The 22898-nt window shown below is 37.9% G+C and overlaps 3 protein-coding genes and 1 long non-coding RNA gene across 4 annotated transcripts; 2 read left to right on the top strand and 2 right to left on the bottom strand.

Annotated features, from left to right (window-relative positions):
- Nucleotides 1-858: 858 nt before the first annotated feature.
- Nucleotides 859-1796, bottom strand: LOC113667549 (uncharacterized). Its single transcript, XM_027183396.2, has 2 exons — nt 1191-1796; nt 859-1032 (listed from the first exon to the last, which is right to left on the bottom strand). The coding sequence occupies exons 1-2, from the start codon at nt 1620-1622 to the stop codon at nt 955-957; spliced, it is 510 nt and encodes a 169-aa protein (XP_027039197.2). The 5' UTR covers nt 1623-1796; the 3' UTR covers nt 859-954.
- Nucleotides 1797-9643: 7847 nt separating this feature from the next.
- LOC113667493 (uncharacterized) lies at nt 9644-11910 on the top strand. The gene is made up of 2 exons (XM_027183317.2): nt 9644-10598; nt 11575-11910. Exons 1-2 carry the CDS (start codon nt 10090-10092, stop codon nt 11612-11614), a joined length of 549 nt encoding a protein of 182 aa, XP_027039118.2. The 5' UTR covers nt 9644-10089; the 3' UTR covers nt 11615-11910.
- Nucleotides 11911-12544: 634 nt separating this feature from the next.
- On the bottom strand, nt 12545-14905 carry LOC113667653 (uncharacterized). Its single transcript, XM_027183512.2, has 2 exons — nt 14336-14905; nt 12545-13754 (listed from the first exon to the last, which is right to left on the bottom strand). Exons 1-2 carry the CDS (start codon nt 14895-14897, stop codon nt 13645-13647), a joined length of 672 nt encoding a protein of 223 aa, XP_027039313.2. The 5' UTR covers nt 14898-14905; the 3' UTR covers nt 12545-13644.
- Nucleotides 14906-19191: 4286 nt separating this feature from the next.
- LOC149053850 (uncharacterized) lies at nt 19192-22591 on the top strand. The gene is made up of 3 exons (XR_016185206.1): nt 19192-19415; nt 20666-20926; nt 22397-22591. It is a non-coding gene; the product is annotated as an uncharacterized LOC149053850 (long non-coding RNA).
- Nucleotides 22592-22898: the final 307 nt, after the last annotated feature.

The raw sequence follows: 22898 nt of genomic DNA, 5'->3' as shown, positions 1-22898 counted from the left end.
CCTGTCTTTATTTATGCATTTAGTTTTCGGAGCAGCATCTTGAATCAAACTGTGATCGCAGGTCCTATATTGTTTAAGATACTGGTGATTAATTCATAGCCGACCCTAAAAACAACTCTTGGTTTGAATTGTTATTCTTGAAAACTTCCGCTTATTTCGAAATGTGCAATTTGGCATAAAAATTTATCATGATTTCTGTTGATGTATCAGCCGCCTTTTTGGCCATTGAGCCATATTTCGTGTTACTTGAACGTAACAATTCATAATCCTACACGTGGTCCAGAGACAAAGGGCGGTTAATTTAAGCAGTTTTAAAATTTAGGTTCTTTGATAAGCCTTTTCAACTGTCGCTTGCAACGAACTGCTTACAAAAAAATTTATGTTTTCATGATTTCCCGGCGAATTTAGTGAATAGGTACCTTCGATAAAGCCGTGGAGTTTACATGGGGGAATCTTGTGGTATTGTACACGAATTAACCAACAAACCAAGTCTACTTATGTTACAACACAATTACCGGTCAGTTCTGTTTGTTTTGGTCGGTGGGATTCGGTGTGGCAACTGTTTGCGAGACTTATCGCGCGCAAAAACGAGATAGGGGAAGAAACAGGTTGAACTGTGTCTGTTTCTTGTGCGTGGCTAGAAAGACATTAAAAAAAGCACGGATGCGTTTAAAAACTAACACGAAATCCACTACAGCTTGTTTAAAGACAATTTTTCATAATTGAATCTATTCCAGTAATATATTGACTCGGCTACAGCTGTACAGAATAATAAAGATACTTTCATTAATACAAGCTGTTGCATTTTACTTAGAGTCAACGGCAGTAGTATAAAAGAATTTAAAAATTCCATCCAACTTTTGAGTCTTTTTATTTTTATAGAAAAAGAGATAAAAACTTACGCGGTATCTACAAATTTGATTTTTACACAGATATAAAGTTATATAATTTTCATTAATCGTGAGCAAAGTCTTGGAATCCTTTCAGGTATACATCCAGCTCTGAGCTTTTAATACCATAGTGATCTCCCATCTGCGAAACGACAAGAAGAGGAAATTAGACCTCGCATTTCATCTCAATGGAATGTGCTAAATCGAGAAGTTCTTGTGACAAAGTACGATTTGACTTAACTAATGAACTCCAAGCGGGAAAAATCATTTTTTCGGATTGTAACTGCGTAGTGAGTTTACCTGAAATTGATCCAGAGTTTTTGGGACGACAATGGTGACCGCTTGGTCGTGCATTAGAACGCTAGGAGTTCCGCTTCGATTTGGTGTGATGGATGCTGCAACTTCCACTTGTGGAAGCTGCCCCGCTAACATCGCTGCAGACTGAGATCCTTTCAAATAACAACTTAACATGGCTATGTAGTCGATAGCCATACGTAGTACTTCAATTTTGGAAAGTTTCTGTGGGTTTTGATCAACACACGGGACCTTCTTCCGTAAAAGTTCCAAAGCGTTGTTCAAAACATGTCGCCGTTTTCGTTCTCTGGCGCTTGCTTTCAACCGTCTACTTCGATCCAGCTGTGCCCATTTCCGATATCTTGAATTATCTGCCGCATTCACTTCCTTACTTGAGGGAACAAGCTGGTCGCTTGCGTTATTTTCTTCTTTTGTCATACTTTTTTGCTGCACAAATGCTCCGCTTCACAGATGCTTTCTTTTCTTCCCGGTTCTAGTGGCTGGACCCTTCTCCTCTCACTGGCTCCTAGCCTATTGTTGCCTGTAACTCATCTTTCTTAGACTTTTCTTTGCAGCACGCGTGTATGAGACGTCTTTTACATAACAATACGTGCACACGCTTGCCGCCATGCGCGTGCTCCGCCACAAAGCTTTTGTTGCGGTGTCAATCACCCGAAATTGATGTATATTCTGACACTGAATAGGTTCAGTGGATTTATATCTCGCAATTACATCCATTTGAAGCTTTGATATGATTTTAAGCAAGCGAGCAGAAGTACTGGAATAAACAACACACAATTGAAGAAACGCTTTGTTAAAATTACATTCGCTGTGAATGATTCGCTACTTTTTGTTAAATTAGTAATTGATGTAAACTGGCACGAATTCGAGTCATTTGATAACTTAATCTAGTTTAACCGTTTAGTGGAAACAAAAGATGAGCCGAAACAGTATCTTTTTCCCTGAGTGTGGCCTAAGATTTTCCCGACTCTCGTTATTTCCCTCGAAGTTTATCAATGTTATCAAGTGAGAGACTTTGAAATAAACCTGTTAAGTGGAGTCCTGAATTTGTTTGAAACTTTTGCCATGTCATTGATTGATCAGAATACTGCCTTTATTTTCAACTATTTGGGCCTGTTTTGCTACTAAAACAATCGCTGTTTAGTAGTTCTTAAACAGGTCTTAATTAGAAAAATGTAAATGGAATCGATTTAAAGTTGCCTTAAATCACATTAGTTCCTCGCGATATTTAGTAAGAGAAGTTGTATTGAAAGTGTTGGAGAACTATTAATCCTTTGCGGAAGTTAAAAATATGAAGGGAAGTCTTAGCACGAGGTGCCCGGAAGAATTAGCAACTCTCAGCTTTATATTCTGTAAAATTTCTTTGTTCGAATACGCTTTGTGCGGGCTTCTCAAAATTAACAGCTAGTAAACCCCACGTGTTTCAATGACAAGCTAGCCATGATCTGGGTTAATCAACTGATAACACTGTTTACTTAAAAAATCGGCATTTTTGTGATATTGATATTAATTCGCCTTATACTTTTATCGCGTTTTGACTCAACACGCCATGAACATCAATAAATTACTGATTAACTATTGTTAATTGTCAGCATTTCAATTTTCTGTTCAATGTTTAATGCAATGTTTAACGCGTATGTGATGTGCATTCGAAAAACTCAGAAATAAATGAAGAACATTATCGTGTGGATGATGTGGTCTTGATTTAAGGCCAAATATTCAAGAGTCGCCTTTAGAGAAATACTTGATCGTTGGTTCAGATACTTCGTTTTTGAAAGAAATAATGGTAAAGTTTTCTTGTCTCTGTGGATTAAAACTTTGTTTTGGTTTTAGAGGCCATTATTGTATATTTTAGGTTTGTGATTACTTTGGCGCTCCGCAGTCGTCGAGGTCCCGAAGCGTATGGGTGATCGTAAGTTTTTCACATGTACATGAAGGCTTTGAGAACTAATTGAAAGTGATAAAATTGTTCACATGCCTGTCACTTGGTAATCTTCACATGCATATGAAATTTTCAAGATAACTAATTGTGGACATTTTAGGAAGGAAGTGATAGGATTTAGCCGTTATCATTGCCTGGGTACACGCACAGATGGCCTCTTGTCGAGTTTAAAGTTGAGTTCCCGTTGACCTCCCACATTTTGGGAAGACAATTCGCGCAAAAGCTCTGCTCAGACTGTTTCTCGACCTTTAAAGTTTTTCTTAGATTTATAATTGCGAGGTTAGCTTTCCTTTGACTTGAGTGAATTGCTTTATTCCAAGACAAAGTGTACCATTGTCTGTTCCAGAAGTACTCCGGCACAGAGCTATGATAAATAATGGTAATTGAACCTCGTGTCGGGCAATTTTGTTCTGAAATCATACTTGCGATTTCAGCCCAAATTGCACTCAACTCAGTTCAATTACCACTTTATTACATCTATTTTGAAATCGCCCAACTACAGGACTTAGTTCAATTATTTTATTGATGCAGTACTAAGCCGGTCTGAAATTAAATTCATGTCCCTTTTTTAGGGGGGAAAAAGTAAGAGTTTTGGAAACAAAAGTTGCAAAATTTGCCACATGATACTCTTTGTCTTTCGTTTTCTTGCAATTTGATTGGTTACTTTAAACAAGCCTTAAAATCTGATTGGTTGTTTTTTTTTTAGTGTAGCCTCCTCATTGGCTGGGAAAAAGATGCGATTTAAAGCAAAAAATGGTGCGATTCGTGAATAAATCTCATCAATTGGAGCCAATCAGATTTCAGGGACCACCAGTGATTTCAAAATGGGTGTAATAAATAGTACAATTGCTTCCCGTGAACCTAAATCATCAGACCATTTGGTTTTGATTTTCGCGCTTTTTTAGTTTTTCAGTCGGGTTTTCGTGTCATCATGGAACTTTTACCTTGAGAAATTTTATTTTGCCTCGATATGATGGTGTTTCAGTGGAAACATCTTATGCGAGCTCAAAACAGATTTCTCACTACTAATGTCCGACAAAAAGGGGGCTTCAGTAAGTTGCCTATACGAATTAGCCTGCACAACAAAAAATAGAAACGTATCTTTGTTTAATTTCTGAGGCTGCTATTCTTTCTTTTTTCTGCTGACTGAAGGTTGAAAGAATTTGCTTTCATGTAACATTCTTGAATTAGGCACTGAGTTTTTGACTTTGAAATAAGACTGATGTTCTGATAAATATGCCTCTTAATTAGGACTCTATTATGACTGTGTCGATATTTTTTGCGTGAGTTTTATCGTATTGCCGCATAACTTTGTCAGACTTTGCAGGGGTTGAATGAATTTCAGTTGTGACTTTCATCATATTTTGATTTCCACTGATCAACATGCACACACAAAATTATGTTTCTTTACAAGATATGATCTTTTATTTTTTCGTAATATTTTTCTTAAACTCCGCTATTTGCAGTCATAATAATCCTGATCAAAAGATTTTCGTTTAAAAAAGTATGTATTCTTCCTGCCGGCCATGTTCAGGAGAACTACGTTTTCTATCCCACGTTGCCAATTTATTTTGCCCGGTGTAAAGCTGCCTTCGACATTCCTGTCATCATTGTTTTCTCGTGCAGTATGCCCTCTCATTTCGAGTTTTCGTAAGCCTTTTCAGATATGTGTTTCAAATTTGCGACAGCAAGGGAAGTGGAACACAGCTAGAGCTTTGGTTGTTTTCACCCTGGAAACGTTTGAAAAGATTTATGTTCACGTTTAAAGTCGAAGGAAATGTCCAGTCCCCACTGTAGCGATCACCGGCGGCCCAAGCATATTTGGGCATGTACCTCCAAAATGTGTAAATAACAGTGACCTTCGTTTGTTCGAAAATTTCCTTTTTAAGATGTTTTCCGTCCACATTAGAATTTAAAGTTAGCTTTTTCAAATGTATCCTCTTTGAAGGGTGTTTTTGTTAGTGTTTTCGAAAAGCTTCAGTTTTCAGTATTTCATGTAGCCGCCAATCCATCAACCACCTCCAAAGTTTTTATTTAAGCTAGCACGAAAAAACTTCATATTTTGATTTCGAATCAGTGATCGTTTAGAAAACGCTAAGAAATGATTTGATTGTTACATAACTCCAAGAAATTCGTCGATTGTTACATAACGTTTTTGTCAGCCAAGATATATTTCTATTTTCCGCATTACAAAGAACCCAGCTGTCATTTAAGTCGGATGTAATTGCCCAACAGAATAACTGACGTACTTGTCGCACCTGAAAACATGACAACCTTTTGATCAGTTACCTTGGTAACATGGTTCAACAATCTATTTCTATGTCTAACTGTGTGCCTGTTGACGTTGGTTTTTTTCTCCGAAGGTAATGTCAACAACCTGTTTGTTTTTTAAGTGCATTTCAGGCTCATTCCATAACATGTTATTAGGTTTACCAAAGAAATTTCTGATCAATTCATGGCAATTTCTGTCATTATTTGCATCAGGTGTCATCTGTCTTATTATGACATTCCGTGACGATCACATTTCAACATTTGCCATTCAATGCAATGTTAAAAACATTGATTTATACTTGCCATGGTTACTAGCCGTTGAAGCCGGTTATTCGTCACTTTATATTATTTTTGCTGATCAAAGACCCCTTTAAAAAAAAAAGCAGAAAAACATTCTGTCTCTGTGACCTCACCCTGTATGGAAAAAAACACTCTCCCCTTGATTTCAGGACTTTGGTCTGTTGCACTATCGTTTGAGTTTGCTGAAATTCTTCGCAAACTATAATACAACTACGCCTTCAAACTCCCCGCCCTCCCTTCTCTGGCAAGCTGCCCCCACACAAACGCGATCAGCATACCAGATCTTGGGAAGGGGAGAAGTTTTGTTTGTTGGCAATCATTGTGTTGTCGTGAAAAGGTTTGGTAACCAAGATAACAATACAAACATGTTGTGTTTCCCTTGGCAAAGAGAAAACACGGTAACCAAAACAAGGTATGTTCTTACGTTCTTATGTGTCAGCCACTCAATAAATACTACCCAATTATTTGCCAACCGAAGATCAATCTTACTCAGGTCCTCAGAATCAAGGAATTTTTTAGTGCAATAAGTCGACAGTCGAAGAAAGACTAGAATGGGTTCTGTCGTTTCACAGCTAAATCAGCATTCTAAGAAAAGACAGGCACTGAGGCAACTACGAAAAAATATGCGGCATGTTCAAAAGTTCAACGTAAAGAACTTGACAGGGAGAATTCCTCCTCGATGTCCGATGGTAGTAATGAAGGAGATGGGAAAGGAATTGCGAAGACTTTATCCAGATGGATCGAATTGATGAGGAGCTATACTTTACGAGCCCCATTTTGTGACTAAAGCAGCCTGAAGACGACTAGAAGTTCGTTTAGACCGCGGAAATGAACTGATAAACTTTATAAACATGCCACACAAAGATGTAAAGTCGGATTGGTTAAACTGATGACGAAAAATGTACGTTTCTGATATCATGTTTATTAAAAGCACTAGTCACTTTGATCAATTTGTCATCGTAGTGAATTGTTGCCTCCGTTATTTTGCTTTACACGGAATAAGAAGTCGACTTTAGAATTCAATTTAACACAATTACTACCAGTTTTTGTCGATCATATCATCTTAGTTTGATAAGATAGAAAAACGCTGAAGAGGCAATAGTAAACCAAGAAGGAACAACGAGGGCAAACGATGGAAAACACTGGAAAGAATTAAAAACGACGAACGTATAAAATGTAGATTAATTCTTAGACTAAAGTATAAAACCTGTTCCTACCTTAAAAATTATGAATTCATTTCTTTCCAGTTTTACCAAAGTGGCTAAGTGTCACGTATTTTTGAAATAGCCGAACTAGAGAGCAAAAATCGATTTTCCTCCCAATCCTTGTTAGCGTGGAAACTTGCGCGCTAATCGTTAACCTCTTTCGATCCAGACCTCTCGCGTTCGCAAGCCAAGTACTAAGATACAAGTTGTTTAATGGTTACGACATGTACCCTCTGACGCGAATCTTATGTTTTCATTGCTGGAATTTTTGTCTTTAATTGAACTGTTGAACGATTTTCATGACTGAAAGTTAACTGAGATTGCAGCGAACGATGTCAGTGTTTTTTTTTCTCTTCTTCATTGTCAGATTGTGGCTCCACGTGGGAATGAAATTTATCCCGCAGGGTTTGAAACGACTTGACCCAAGTTAAAAACTGTTAAACTGCAACTGACCAATGCTTGCAATGCATCGTTTGTATTTATCAGTTTTTTTTTGTTATAAAAAAATGTATGTTCTGTTTAGTATAAATAATCAAAGAATTGTTTTGTTTTTATACTCATTGCTCCATAATTTGTCAAAAAACTGAAAGAAGAAAAACTCACGCTCCCCTGTCATCAAGTTAGATGGCAACGTAACTTAGTTACCCACCGTAGTGGGTAACCAAGTGACTTTTTACTCATGTCCTTATTTTCTACTCTGAGTTCTCATAGCTTCTTGTGATGTCCACCCTTTTGATAGAGCTTTTTGATTAATAGTTTTTAGAGAAATAATTTTTTCACGCTCGGTCCCATTCTCCTAGGTTGGTTGCAAATCGGTCACGAGAGGGCCTTCTCCATTCTTGTAATAGCTATCACATTTCCAGTTTTTCACGTTTGTAACGATGTTTTTGTAACTTACCTTCCAAATGGGAAACGTCGCCCCATTCTAAGCCAGTTATGACTCTCTCAGCTAGAAAGTAAACGAGAAGACCTGGGCACTAGTCAACTGTCACATAACACGTGCGGTCAAAGCCTTCCCTTTGCGCATGCTTACTAACGCAATTTAAAGATCTTTAAACGCAACCTGTCAGAACAAAATTGTTATGAGCAGTTTCGGAATTGCTGTGTGGACTAGGCATCGTAGATTTTGATATATACAGGCAAGCCAAACATTAAAAGAATCGAACTAGCAATATGTATCCGCCGTTTATTTATTTGAGGACAAAAGAACTCGAGAAGGCCTTTATTTCCAGTAACCGGGGTTCTTTTAAGCGGACAGTGGACACTTCTTCTTTGGTATCACTGCTTCTAAAACATATCGGATAATGCAGGATTGTTTTGTTTTTGCTTATCTTCGCTCTGTGATTGGTCCAGAAAACTCGTTAAGCCAATAATAAATGAAGACCGACATTTTTTCGGTTTTCACACTGTATGCTTCTCTCGTTGTTTTAAATTTATATATTTTCAATTCGGATTAATTTTTACCGCTGTTTCATTTCTTATTAGTCCGATATCCGTCGCTGTTTATCAAGTATTGTTCTCTTCCTAACACCCAATTATAGACAAAAACGAAAAAAACAGAAGAGCACGCATTTGAAGAGCAGTAGAATTGTTTGTCTCACAGCCGGCAAATTACAATGATTTAAAACTTTTAGAATATTCTATACAGTACAGTATATATTCTATACAGTTTGGTTATCGACAATTTCTCCAATACTCTTGTTCGCTAAACTGGAATCAAATGGCACGCGGGGAGTCTGGCTTGAAAACTGATAGCTAATATAGTAAACATAGCTATGATATTTATCCCGGCGATGAACATTGCGAAGTTTATGAAAGGAATCGCTTTTTATGCCTGTCGTCCGATGAGACAACTCAGTGATAATTTATTTGACCCAATGTTTATTCAGCGTGCCGGTTTTGTCAAATAAAAACGAACGCGAATTTGAATTCTTTATTTACAAGGCTTGTTACGCTCGGATCGTTTTGAGCCTAGATCTTTCAGGCTATTATTATTGTGCTAAATCGTCGTCGAACTTTTTAAAACATCGTTGTGTTGCTACGCTAATAGGGCTAACACTAGTCTTACTTTTCTTTCGTGAATATTGGGGAGATGTAAGAATTTCTGTCCATTTGAGAAGCTTGCGACAAATTTCGAAACTACCTATGATATGCCTAATGCTGGAAGTTGTCTTCTTAAAATGTATGTTTCCAATATTTCGGCAAACATCCGATTTTCAATGGATGTTGGGAAAATATTGGAACTTTTAAATGGTATCAGAAAATTAGCACGATATTTTTTCTTGCATTTTCGTATCTGTGATCCATAAAAATTGATACAAGACAGCCGCAGACAGTTGAAGATATCGATCACTCAAGGCAGTTTTTAAAATACGCCCTTCCATTCTTTGATCATCATTGATGCAAATGGCTTATTTGTAAAACAATTGGTGGTTGCTTTCGGACAAATTCAGACCAGAAAAAGAGTCACAAAAACACAGCACCTGCCCGTAGACTTGGCACAAAGCTCGATCCAACAAAAGAAATTTACTTCGAATTCAGAACACGAAAAAGAAAGCTTTCCGAAACATTAAGCTATCTTTAATTTGGCAAGGAATACCGGTTTGAAAAGGATGCATTGCTTCGTAATGAATTCAGCCCATTTTAGAAAGGTTTTTATTCTCAAAAGACGCCATTAGTGGAAAGTAATAATGCAATTAACAAACAAAATTTTCACTGTCACCACACCTGTTATGCGCAGCGAAAAAAAGCCATTTGTATGCGGCGAGAAATGACATTTGATGTGTCACGCTTGCTTTCGGTCAACAATCGTTTAGAGCTGATTGTGAATGAGTGTTTGCCAAGCTCGATGATAAACAATCTCGGAACTCTTTGTCTTTTGGTGGCAGGTGGTGTTTAAAAAATGCTAATAGAAAATGACAGATCTTCGGATGTTAGAAGCACAAGAAAACATCGCACTGTGAGGCAAGCAAAAGGAAACCAGGTGTTTCAAGTGAGAAGCATACTCGCTAGTAAGCAGCGAGGCGATCGACTCATCCACCCATTCACTTCCAAAACTTGATCATCGCAGTGCTTCGTCGGCGAAAGCCCTGAAAACGTTATCAATTACCACGAAAAGCCGCAAATTAAGGGCACCAGGCGCAAAAATCTCTCTTCTCCAGCTTCCATGTGTGAAATTACGGCGATAGATACGGTATATGCACAGTCCATGGGATCTCTTAACTACAATTCAAGTATTGCGAAAGAAGCAACCAGCGATGGACCTGCGGAGCCGAAAACACTAACAGCGACTCAAGAAGAAGAAAGTGAAGAAAACGTGGCAAGCGGCAAAAAGAAGAGGGGACAGAGTGTTAAAAAATCCCGCTCTAAGCTCAAAAAGGTATTGTCTTGGCGTCAGTCAAACAGATCACGTCGATTGATTGCGAATGCAAGAGAGCGCTCTAGAATTCATATTATGAGTGAGGCTTTCGAAGGATTGAGGCGAGCTGTGCCCAGCTATTCAAGTGATCAGAAGCTTTCCAAGCTCGCAATATTGAGGTTGGCAACGAGCTATATCTCGGCATTGTCTTATTTGGCAGAGAACGATACATCTACGAAATCACTTAAACATTTTGCCGAGTGCGTCGATAAATGTACTCAAGCATTGCAAACGGAAGGCCGAACAAGACGAAAAGAGTGAGTATCAGAAAACGTTTTTCTTCCAATGCAAGAATATATTTTTTCATTTTCGGGTTTCCTTTAACGATGTTTTCCTTTTTGTGGCCTTTTAAACCTATTAATTATATTAAAAAGTACCGAATCGCCGCAAAACATATTTGCAAGTGAAAAGCGTAATTTATAAATAGATTATAACTTGTAGAAAATATACCAAAATTGATCTCATTTTCTCTTTCATAATACTCTTTCCATGGCGCCTCGCAGGAAAAAAAACATGGCTCAATTACTGTGATGTTTTTATGGTTGCCCTATAAAAATATCCAAGGTACTTTTAACGCTAGGCTTTCCGGGGTCTTTGTACTCTTATTTAGATTTTTATTAAACGTTAAAAGGGCTTTTACAAGTAAAAATTGTAATCAAAGCCGGCGGGAAGGTTTAAATCTCATCAGGCCTTTTAATGCTTTTCATCTATTGATCTCGAAACGCCAAAAAACCAGAATCGAATTCGCTAACGAACACCTGGACTTAAGTTGAAGTAAACTTCTACGTTGTTGTATATTAAAACTCTGGCTTTAACCAATGAAATTGTCGCAAAAGTTGCAACAAAAGAGCACTAATTACAAGACTACACCTGCTTTGCAAACACATTGGAGAAAATCATTTTGATGAGAGATAAATCCATGCGGTGGAAAACAGGAACTTCAAAATGGAACCTTGTTTTTGCTTGAGAACCTTCCAATTAAATTTCGCAGAAGCGACGAGACAATTCATTGAATTTATTCGTTGTTTACATTTTAGCGGTAGCAGGTTTTTTAAAAGGTTTAGCCGGATTTAGGTGTTAAATAGACTCCTGTTTCCAAGAAAAAGGTGCAATTTACGAGTGTAATAATTGAAATCTCGAGTGATGTGCAGGAACAGAAAAAGTAGTGTGCGCTAGTAACATTTAAAACAAATAGAAATATATGTTCACTTAACGTCATATTTTATTTTACAGGGCGAAAAAGACAGTCAATGAAGACATAATTACAGACTGACGTGGGCAACCAAAAAATACATAAATAATCATAATTCGGTCCAAGTTTCATCAACCCCCCGCGGTGACAGTCAAAAGAAAACAAAAGAAAAGTGAAACAAGAGTTTTAAATTAAATCATTATAACAAGTCAAAACCAATGAATTATCTTAGTCCGTATCAATAGCTTACTTGCAAAAAAGGAAAAAAAGCAAATTATATTTATTTTACCTGTAAATATTCAAGTTACATAAAGCGGATTTCTGTAAGATCGAACAAGTTGTGGGAAAGTTAGATATTAAAATAATATTTGGTTGAAGATGTGTGCAATATAGTCATTCTTTTCAGAAAAGGTCTTTTAGTACTCCACTAGAATGCCAAATATTCTCAGTCCTGTTTAAGTTGTATTGTTTCCGTCTCTCGGACGGAAACAGTACGCGCACGCCTTAACTATGAGACCGATACTATGCTCAGATAAAGGCATAGAATATACTTCGGAAACCAGAAGCCGAGAAAACTAGAAAGTGAACTGACAATGGAATGATTAATATCTTATTTCATGGTTTTATAAATAGTACCAGCGGAAATTGTGCTCATTTCTCGCAGGTTTTTTTCGCCTCTACGTGGCTTGGAGCAAGATACTTAGCAACTCGCAAAATATCTGCGCAAATTATATGTTAAACATATTGTCCATATATCAAAAATAGTCCCTTGCACAAGTCGTTATAGACCTCGAGAGACCACGTGATATTCTTTTACCACACGCGACTATCACTTGATAGACTTAGTAATGAACTTTACTCCCAGTCGACGCGGTAAGAAGTGGAAGAAAGTCAACCCTCTCCTTTTGATCGATTATCGTTTCCTGTTGCTTGGTAGCCTTTCAGTTTTTTGCTCTCTTTCCAAAAATAACGACTGAAGAAGAACTTCGAACGAATACAGATAGAACTGATGATGTTTCTGTTAACAGTATTTTATTTCAGACATTGACAAGGTTTACTCAAGATCTAATAAACTTTATCATCCGTTGTCAAAGCGTCTTTTTTCCTTATGGGTCAGTACCAAGCATTTGCTTTTACAAATGATTATAAGGGCAGTAATGTTGATGCAAGGATCAGTTCCATAATTCGCAAGACTTTCTAAAGTTAGTTATCTATGACCTTTAATTAAGGAGAAAATTCATATTGAACACTGAAATAAAGCCAGATTCTCAACTTTCTAACTTCCTTATACCCTCAGTTCAAGTGAAAAGTGTGTTATAAAAACTTCACATAAAATTTCTAAGACCACATGCAACTTTGAACTGAAGGTTAAACACAACTTTAACACAGTGGCAATGATATCAAGGAGATAGTTTAGTGATCTCTCCAACGAAGCAAAATATGATGAATTTTTAAAGTCACTAGAAATAATTGGTTATTACTTGACAACTCATTTGTTACCTGATCTAATGCGTAACTTATGAACTTAGTAATTCTGTTTCTAGATACGACCTTCTTTACTGTAAAATCTCTTTCTTGCATTCTCGCAGTGTGCATCGCATTAGACGTAAAGTTTCTAGTTAACCTTGAAAATCAATGGAATCTAAATGCTGAACTTCTGTATGACTCGTGAATTCGGCTGGAAAATTTCCCGTAAAGCTCCGCTACAAAAGATCAAGTTTCTCTTTGTCTTGATTTCCACGTTATTAAGAATAATAATTTCGGTTGAAACTCTTTGCAATAGCAGCAAACAACTTCGGCAGCTTATTACAAACTTACTATTCCTTTGAGCAAATAAGATTTTGCAAGCAAAGAAGACATGAATGTAAAATATTTAACCCCTACACCGTTTCTACGGAGCTAAAAAAGCTACGAGCATGTCGTCAACTCGAAATGAATTGGCAGGATATTCTTGGCATTTCATCTGGATAACTCTTTTCCCTCTTTCTACCCCACTGCTTATTTCTGTAAAGCCTATTCTCTAAGCAAACCTTCCTCTAAGCCTCTAGATTGTTGAAGGTCTGTCGTGAATGTAACAGAAGTACAAACTGAATTCATCACTGAAGGATCTGTCATGATGTCAGACTTGTGTTAGTAATTGAGTAAACCTCCAGAGCTTCGGTGAGAGAAAGCTCTTCGCAGTGAGGGCCGACAAATTCTTCCAGAGTACCGCACCAAAAACCTGAAAATTAAAAATTCTCAGGGTCGGTAAACGTCGCTAAATGTTGCAAAAGTCAAACAACTCGTTGTAAATTGCTCATCAATGAACAGTGCATATATTGACCAGATCGATTACGTTTAGAGGGTTTTTTTTTATCGGAAGATCGTGCACCATTTATGAAGTAAGCCGACTTAGAAGTATCCACCACAGGAAATATATGTGTGTTAAGACCACTCAGACTTCAAAACTAAAGAGAATGTGTTGATATGTAATTTTAAAAAGCCGTTTTATCGTGTTTACGTTTCATAGCGTAGCCGGTGTGTGAACGGCGGAGCACACAATTTCCTTTGCCGGATTGAAGTGGATTACTCCAAGAGTTGAAGTTCCTTTCTAGGTTAAAACTGTTTGCTCGCGGTAACACCAAATTACACAACTTTTCTATGCTGGAGACTCATTTACCTCCTTGAAGCTCGCAAATTATATTTTTACCCCAAGGGTAGGTGATAAATTTGCCACCTTTTCAAACGAATCGGCATTAAACTGTTGGCGAACGCAAGCTTAATTGTGTACACTTAAATTACGTAAAGTTTACGTTTACTTACTTTCATTAGAGAAAATTCCCTCGGGAGAACCTTGTGAATCAAGCTCTGCACTGCTGGTGTTTGAAGAAGTTTCCTCATCACTTAAACGTTGTCGTTTGCTCGTGGCGTCTTCGTCTTTTTCGCTTTCATCGCCCGAATCCTGTTCCAAGATGTTCTCGAGGACATTTATGTAGTGAATAGCTAGTCTCAAAGTGGCAATCTTGGAGAGTTTTTCTTCTCCATCGTAGCTTTCCTTTGGTATAACGTTTCTTAGCTCTTCAAATGCTCTGTTCAATTTATGCATTCGATTTCTCTCTCTCACCGTAGCGCAATCCCGACTTGACCTCAAATGTGGGTACTTTCGTAACCGCGCCGAATCTCGAAAGCAGTCGCTGCATATTTCATCTCCATCCTCCTCAAAATTGGCCAATTCTGCGAGCTTATTCCGGGCCTCGCGGGACTTATGACGAAGGTGGTAGCGTTTCTTCCCATTTTCGTTTCTCGTAGAAGCTTCCATCGCTGTTTTGTAATCAAACTCTCTTTCACTGTCCTCATATATGACTTGACTTGGCTTTTCTTGCATTCTTGAAGTTCTGCAAGCTCCACCCCTCCAATCAGACCTTATTAAAGAGTTCCGATGCATGTCCTTCATGAACGTCATCTGTCATCATTTCAACCAATCAACGCTGAGCTTTTGCGGTGCGAGGCCAATTTCTTGACCTCCGATTACGGCCGCAACAGTGCGAAGTTTTTTGGAAAACGACCAAAAAATATCTGTTTTGACGGACCGCCAGCGCCGATACTTAATATTTGACAGATTAACGCGTCCTTGTACAGCTCTCTCACTTCTACAAAGAGGTCTTTGCAAGAGTTTTTTTCAACGACGGAAAGCTGTCAAGGATGATTTATTAGTTTTTAATTATTGCATGACAGGATAACATTGTCGAGACTAAGACTATTGACTTAGCTAAATCATTTACCAACCTTTGTTCTAAATTTAAAACATGATTGTGCTGTCGAAATCTGACCTCGCGCCAGATTTCCTTGACAAAATCAAGAGGGTTTTTCCTTTAATTGTGCGAATACACCAACGTGGAAGAACTTTTACCATAACTGGGCCTGATACTGAAAAATATCACTAAGCGAGTCAATAACTGAAGTAAACAAAACCCCCCAGTCATCAAATCTTTCTCAATAACAACCGTATTTACTTAAAGGATCTAACACATAAAAAATTATTCCGTAATGTTTTCCATGTGCTTGAAAATACGCAAATATGCAGCTCGGAAGGTCGGTAAATACACTGTGATAACATGCTCTGGCAATTAACGAGGTTCATTGTTTCAATCAAATTGACACAGTGTACCCGCAGATTGTCGATTACCTACAGACCGTTCAAGTCCAAAGGGGTCCGTAATTGGGGAGGCGGTGCTTCATATTTATTCTGCCTCCTCGGAAATGCTCCTTCTGTGCCGCTGAACGAATCTTCTCGATGCTCCACTTAGCTTAAGCGGCCTTCAAAATGATTTTATCTCATCCTACTTGACTTTTTCGATTTACTTTCGATAATATGTCACTCGGAAATATGTCTTTTCGCTGATCCGCGAGGAAGCTTGGCGGAAATTCTTCAGGAGAATCAACCCAATTGCACTAGTTAGTATGTTCTAGTGATTGACAATCTCGAGTGTCTGGTTGGAAATTTTTTATCAAATTTCCGGCAGAATTATTTTGACGGTTTTGAGGTTTTGGTTATGTATGTAACTTGGCGATCGGTGATAAATGTTGATTGTTAGATAGTGAAGGATATAAACCAATTCTGAGATTTGTCTTAACAATTACTGAAAGTAAATACATTAGGGCCGATTTTATACAGATAATCGCGAGAAAATTATTCCGTTTTGCAGCATTTTATTTCCATTTTCGTAAACACCAGGAGACAAAAGAGTCATTCTTGCTTGGCTTTTACAGGGACGTCGACGTTTTTTCATTTGAAAACAAAGGGTTGCGTCGGCTAAATTGGATCATTACCAGCACCGTTCATGAGTATGAAGTCAGCGTTATCCGTTGAACAGGTTACATAGGATACAAAACATCTACAAGTATTTATTGCTGCTCATGAGTTATCGTCATGAAAATTACTCTAAAGGTTCTCTCGACGCTTTCATTTTCGTTAGACACAGGAAAGGAAACTTATCAAACAATATCAACACTTTTCTGAGCAGAAAGGTGATTAGAAGACAGAAAAATATCACCTTTCGGCATATCGTTTGATTTGACAGCAAATTCTCTAAGCTATTATTGTAGGACAGATGTGTAGAGAATTAATACCTGGATCTAAGGAATGATCTTAATGAAAGGGTGAAAGTACCTTTCTTTGTTTGTCCTGCTCGCAGCTGTTGTTCGGTCTCGTTATGCTTGACGAAGACCTAACAACGGCTTCGTGGGACACTACATAAAATTAAAATTGTGTGTGCCATTTTAAAAATTATTATTCCTATGATCGACGTTGTCACGACACAAGAACGTGATTCATTTGGTGGACAGTTTTAGCACAGACTGACCACTTCGTGAGTGTGATGACATGTAAAGACGTACGACACAAATATAGAATATGCATGACTCTCCCGGAATAAATCACTGAAAAGGCGTTTTAAACGGCTCAGAGAGGAAAAAAACACTAGTAACTTTCGGTGTCTTAATGTTTGTTTTCACTTAACTGATATTTTCAGACACAATGCTTTAAAAATTTTATCAATCAGTGCTTTATTTGTAGCCACTGTACAATGTATCTTTCTGTAATATGTCTTACATGTCAACATACTCTCAAGGGTGGTCCGTCTGTGCTAATATAAACGTTCACGGTCAAGTATGTATCTTACCAACGTCTCAGGAAACAATAGTTAATAAAAAAAGCGTTCAAAATTTTTACAATCGTGTTGTGCCCTTTGCAGCCGTTGGTTGGTCTCCTTCACACGTAACGAGACCAGAAGACGACTCTGAGAAGGACTAACAATAAATGTAACTTTCACTCTCTTGAAGAATTTAAAGTCAAATCAAACGATGTGCTTTAACATTTCCAGGGTGGTCCACTTGTGATCCAATCGGCGAATACCAAGACGAAGTTATTTTCAACTTAGTCTCGGTTTAGACACTAAACTTGTTATGCAACGAAAACCTTGAATTAATGATAGGCGAAAAATTCTGATCCAATTAGGAGAAGCTCTTTTAATCTGAAGAGGCTCGGCTCTTCTTTACGGGAGGCTTGGCTGGGAATTTCGACTTTGGAATGGCTTTGATTCAGACGCCGAACCTATCATGTGCCAAGCGGATCATTCTTTGAAAATTATCGACTGCCTTACATTTAGTCTATTTTAAACCCTGCACAGCTGCTGGGTATTGAAACACAGCCGATGTTTTTGCCTACTATTGCTGAAAAACTCCTAAACGATGTCAGATACCGATGTCCTGCAACAGGACGGCAGAAATAGTTTGACGTCTGACGCAATAGGCGTAGTTTCCTTATCATTTTAGTCGGCTCAAATTAAATAAACTTTGACGGGGAGAAAATAGTAGTAATAATTTTCTCTTGCTTCGACTGATGTTAAAAAAGGGGCTACATAGTCCGGCTGAGGGACAGCATTTCTATCGTTTAAGCGGATATCTGCGTCGGGTAAAAATACCGACAGTGTGGAAGAAAAAAAAATTAATTTTGGTACGATAGAATTACACCAAAGTGGGCAAAAAAAACTTAGACGGAGCAAAACTGGTCGAGGATGGCTAAGATTGACACAGTTTACAAAAACTACTTATCTACTTATCTTGTTTTATCGTTTTTTATTTGTTTGCAAATTTGATCTTTGAGGCTGGTTTACGGATGGTGGCCTGTACAAACAATGACAAAGCCAGACCACGATACTGGGAGCCATCTTCCATACTCGATGCGAGAAATGCTTGAGGTCTTTCACGTCCCTACTAACCAAAGTGCAGGAAATGGGACCTACGGTTTATCGTACGAGAAGACTAGAATATCTAACCATTCGCAGATGTCATAGCAAAGGCAACACGTTCTCCTCAGTTGTTTTAAAGACCTTGAGTGTTGATCCTGCCTCGACCTCTCGTCAATAACGTCTTTCACCAAGTTTCCCCTGAAGGTATAAACCTTTCAATGAATTTAAGGTGATGAGGATAAAGGAAATGATCACCAAATTAAAAGGGTTTTAAATCGAGAGTATGCATTTGCAACTGTGTTATTTCGCCTATGATCCAACAAGAATAATCTTTCAAATCAGAGAAACTTTCAAGCGAATGACGATTGAAATTGATATTGCACTAGTTTTGTTACACTACCGTGATTGGTCGAAAAAAGACTCGCCCTCCCTTTTAACCAATCAGATCACTTGATTTTTCCCGCCCTGGTCATTAGATCAGCTCTCATTGTCCACTGGTGATTTATTCCTTTCCTCTGATTGGTTGTTGTCTATTGTTGTCAGTCACTTGTCTGTCCATGATCTCTTAAAGCCACCATGCGGCTGGCTGGCGTGGGAGCTTTCAACATTTTGTGACGCAGATATGGATCAAGTATGAAAAAGAATTTAGCAATCGTTACAATCAAAACGTGTGTACCTTTGAATCTATCAACGCTGAACCCTCAGAATCGAATCAAAAGATTGGGTATTAAGATAATAGACCAGCACATTGCAAAAACGGTGCATTTCCTATACGTATTCTTTCTTAATTCTTTTTCTCTGCGGTTCTGAACACTTCGAGAAACTTGGAAGAGAGATGCGCGTAATCTTTTCACGATACGAATAAAGGTTATAACAATTACAAGAAGAGCCGCCATGTTCAACGATACAGACAGGCTTGCAAAACGCAAGATATCAAACTGTTATTGCTTCTCATTTTGTTAAGGAGGTCGTATTGATCAAAATTGTGACAATATGGATGTTCTCCTATTATATCAAAGGTGACAGCGGCTGAGGCCAAAACCATCACGAGAATCCAACACACGAGAGTAATCTTTTTGACACTGTGTCGCGTCATGCGCTGATCTAAAGGGCGTGTTACATAATCTTGTCTGCTTATCTCCTTCAGTGATAACGTGAGTACGTTTAATATTATGCAGACATACACTACCGGAACAATTATGAAAGAAAACAATACGTGCATACGTGTAAATCTTAAAACCGTGCCTGTCACGGCGACAAATACCTAACCATCTAAACTCATCAATAAAGTAAGAAAGCAATATAAAGAAAGATTTACAAACAGGACTTGTGGGACTTTATAAAGATCTTTGCGTTTCCAACACAGAACGCATGCGCGTCTATTGCCAAAAGCACCTGCCAGAGAACCAATTGTTAACAGCGAAATGTCAACAATAATTAGTGCTTGACTGATAGGTGAAGCCTGATGGTTTTCCATCGACGATTGTTCATTTTCATTCTTTGGCCGTGGGTGGAGAGGCAATGACTTTGAAATCCACCTGTCGAGCGAAGGAAAAGGATAAATCAATCTTGTTTTGAGTTCTTTTTTTTCGAATCAAACTCTGACACCATGTAAACGAGCTGTAAAATTTAGGGGAAAATTCAGTATAACTGAGAAAGTAAGAACAGCTTCAACTCACAATTAATTTAAAATAAAATTTTTTGTCAGCTGTTGGCACTACTTTATTCAAGATGACTCCGCAAAATATTGTAAACACCAGGGAAAAACAAATGATAAATATTTTTTCCTTCGTGCTCGATCTTAGGACTCCCTTCGAACACGTAATCCTTCGTTTGAGTTTGTCACAGGAAAACAGTGCTGACGCATGATGTTGTGGCACGCGATTGGTTTGGTAAAATCAGAAAAGAAAGCCTGAAGCAATTTTCAATCGCAAATATTCCGGAACTGCTTTGGTTTTGCTTTTCTTCGTTATGTGATTGGTCCAGAAAAATTGCACCAATTTCCGACCAATCAGATTCAAACCTAAAATCGCCACATGGTCATTTGCGTTTTCCCGCGCTCCAGGCAGTTTGCTTGTTTTTACTTTCAGTTCTCATTAGTCCCCGGTAATATTTTCTTTGCTATGATGAGTTGATGTGATTGCTGATTTTGGCTTAACGATACGAGAAGTGCTCTATGCCGTTACATATGTGTCATTTGTTGTAATTTGGTTTCTGTGGTGTCAATGATCTCAAGAGTAGACATTTTCCAAGTAAATGACTGTCTAATTTCATCGTAGAACGGTTTTCTTCCGGCAGTTACGTGGTACAGCACTGATTGGCACGAACGATCCAAAGATTGTTTGATTTGCATTGCAAATATTTCCAGGCTCAAACTCATTTTGTATTCTTCACAATTTTTCAGGATCTTCACACGTGGAGCTTACAGCTTAATCGAGGCTTCTTGGTTCAAAGCTTCTTACTTTAATTTTCGTTTTTTGGGAGCGGAAAAATTGTCGACTGTCGTGTGTCAGACAGTTGTAGCACCAGATGGTTAAAGCTGACATATTGGTTAATCTTAACATCGGATTTGGTGTGGAACTTCCGTCGCACGCACATTGATTATGGCAAGTAACATCAAGCTAACGCAGTTCAGCCATGATTTGGCGGCATTATTTAAACTCGTGTAAGTCATTTACTTTCATTTCCCTGTACTTTGATAGAAGTTAGCAAAAAATGTTGATTTAAATGAGGGAGCTTTTAGGTAATTTTAGATATGATAATGATGACTATCGCGTTCTTACAAGCATGAAACTTTCAACGAAATTGACAGCTTGGTTTTGCCTCCAACAGCAAGAAAATTTGATGCTTTTTACATGCATTATCCAGTGATACGTGTTAACTACTAAGGTAATTTATAATTAACAACTGATTCAGATCGACTCCTACTTTAAATCTTTTGAAACACTGATCTATCTCTAAATTTTGAACACATGTATTACAGCATTGTTTCTTGGCAAGATTTCCGTAAAAGTCCATACCTCATTATCATGCGAAAACGATTCATTACCTTTGGGACTAGAAGACCGCTCATGATATATTTATCGCCATGGAAGATATCGTTAGGGGGAATTATGGTTGTGTCATCATATTATTTACCTAATTTTACCTCCATAGGGTTCTGTAATGATCCCTGTCAATGACAGTCTCCATGGGGTTAACCTTTAGCCGCAAAACGACCAAAACACTTAGCCGTTAGGCGTAAACATTGACTGATGTTAACCGTTAACTGCAAAAAAAATTAAGCATAAAAATTTTTCTGGTGACCACATCGGAAAGATATTAACTGTTAAGCTTAAGTTGGCGGTCAATTTTAAACGTACGCCGTAGAAGTCATCACCCCACTGAGGCATTCCTCAGTCTTAAGTATTCTCCTTTGAACTCTACGACGATTGATCCTCTCCAGTCCCCCACTGTGATCCCTCAGACGGTAGATGATAACTGGTGCATAGGGCTTTATTTTATGAGTCATGCTGAAATCTTTTCCGGCTCAGTTAAAGTTCCGTGAAAAAGGAAGCGAAATATTTCCCAGCTCAGTTAAAGTTTTGCGAAAAGGAAAGCGAAAATTTTCCCGGCTCAGTTTAAATTTTGTAACCGAGAAGTTACAATTCATAGACCCTATGAATTGTAACTTCTCGTCTCTGTATCCTAATTTTAATATGTCTAAGAGTATACTTGAGATTTCTGACGATTTTTGTTATCCACGTTAATCATTTAGTTTAAGGGGTTGAATGGAAGACAGCTGACATGTGGCAATACCAGTGGAGGATACCTCGGCTATTAACCCTTAACTCCTAAGATCTGATTGTTAATTCTCCCTTTCAGCTGCTTCACAATTCCTTGCAAATTTTAGTCACGGGAATTTGGTGTTGGATCTAGATAAAAACTTCTACCCGTTAAGTTCTCATTATCTCATTGCTGGATAGCGCACGGGCATCATGGGGAGAATTTACATGTTAACCACCTTTAGGAGTTGAAGAAAAAAAAAAACAGCGCAGAACAGCTCGCAATGAGCTTATCTTTAGAGTATACAAGATGTGTAGTCTCTTGAGAATACTCAACACATGTTCAAAACAAATTTTCCTTTTAATTGCAGGTTTGAAGGATGATGCCGCACGACCGAGGAAAAAAACATACTGATTGACTTAAAAATAAAGTTTATAATACGCTTCCCAGATATATATAGAAAGGAGAGAACTCGAAGTCTTGAAATTAGAGCAATAGTCGTGTAGAAAACAAAGTTACTGATGAGGCAGTTTGCGCTTTTAAAAGGGCTAACCAAAGTTTTTTTTTTAATAATTTCCTGGAAGGGAAAATTCTATGAACTTGCAAATTAATATTTTCACTAAAAAACGTTCAAGTCTTATAGAAAAAAGTCTACGTTTTCATATTGTTTCATATTGGTTTTGATCGAAAAATATATATAAGTCTTTTGGCGGGAAAATACTACGGAAAAAAAAGTCTGTGCTTTTGTTATGTGTCTGGTGTTGATCGAAAAAATTTACAGTCTTTTGGCGGGAAAAACATATATTGCACTGCGCAATTGGTTTTCTCCCATTAAAAGTCAAGTATATTTTTTGTTTTAACACAAGATTCTG

This window comes from Pocillopora damicornis, chromosome 1 (genome assembly GCF_964200805.1).
Source record: "Pocillopora damicornis chromosome 1, jaPocDami1.2, whole genome shotgun sequence".
NCBI lineage: Eukaryota > Metazoa > Cnidaria > Anthozoa > Scleractinia > Pocilloporidae > Pocillopora > Pocillopora damicornis.
This window is presented reverse-complemented; position numbering and strand designations above follow the sequence as displayed.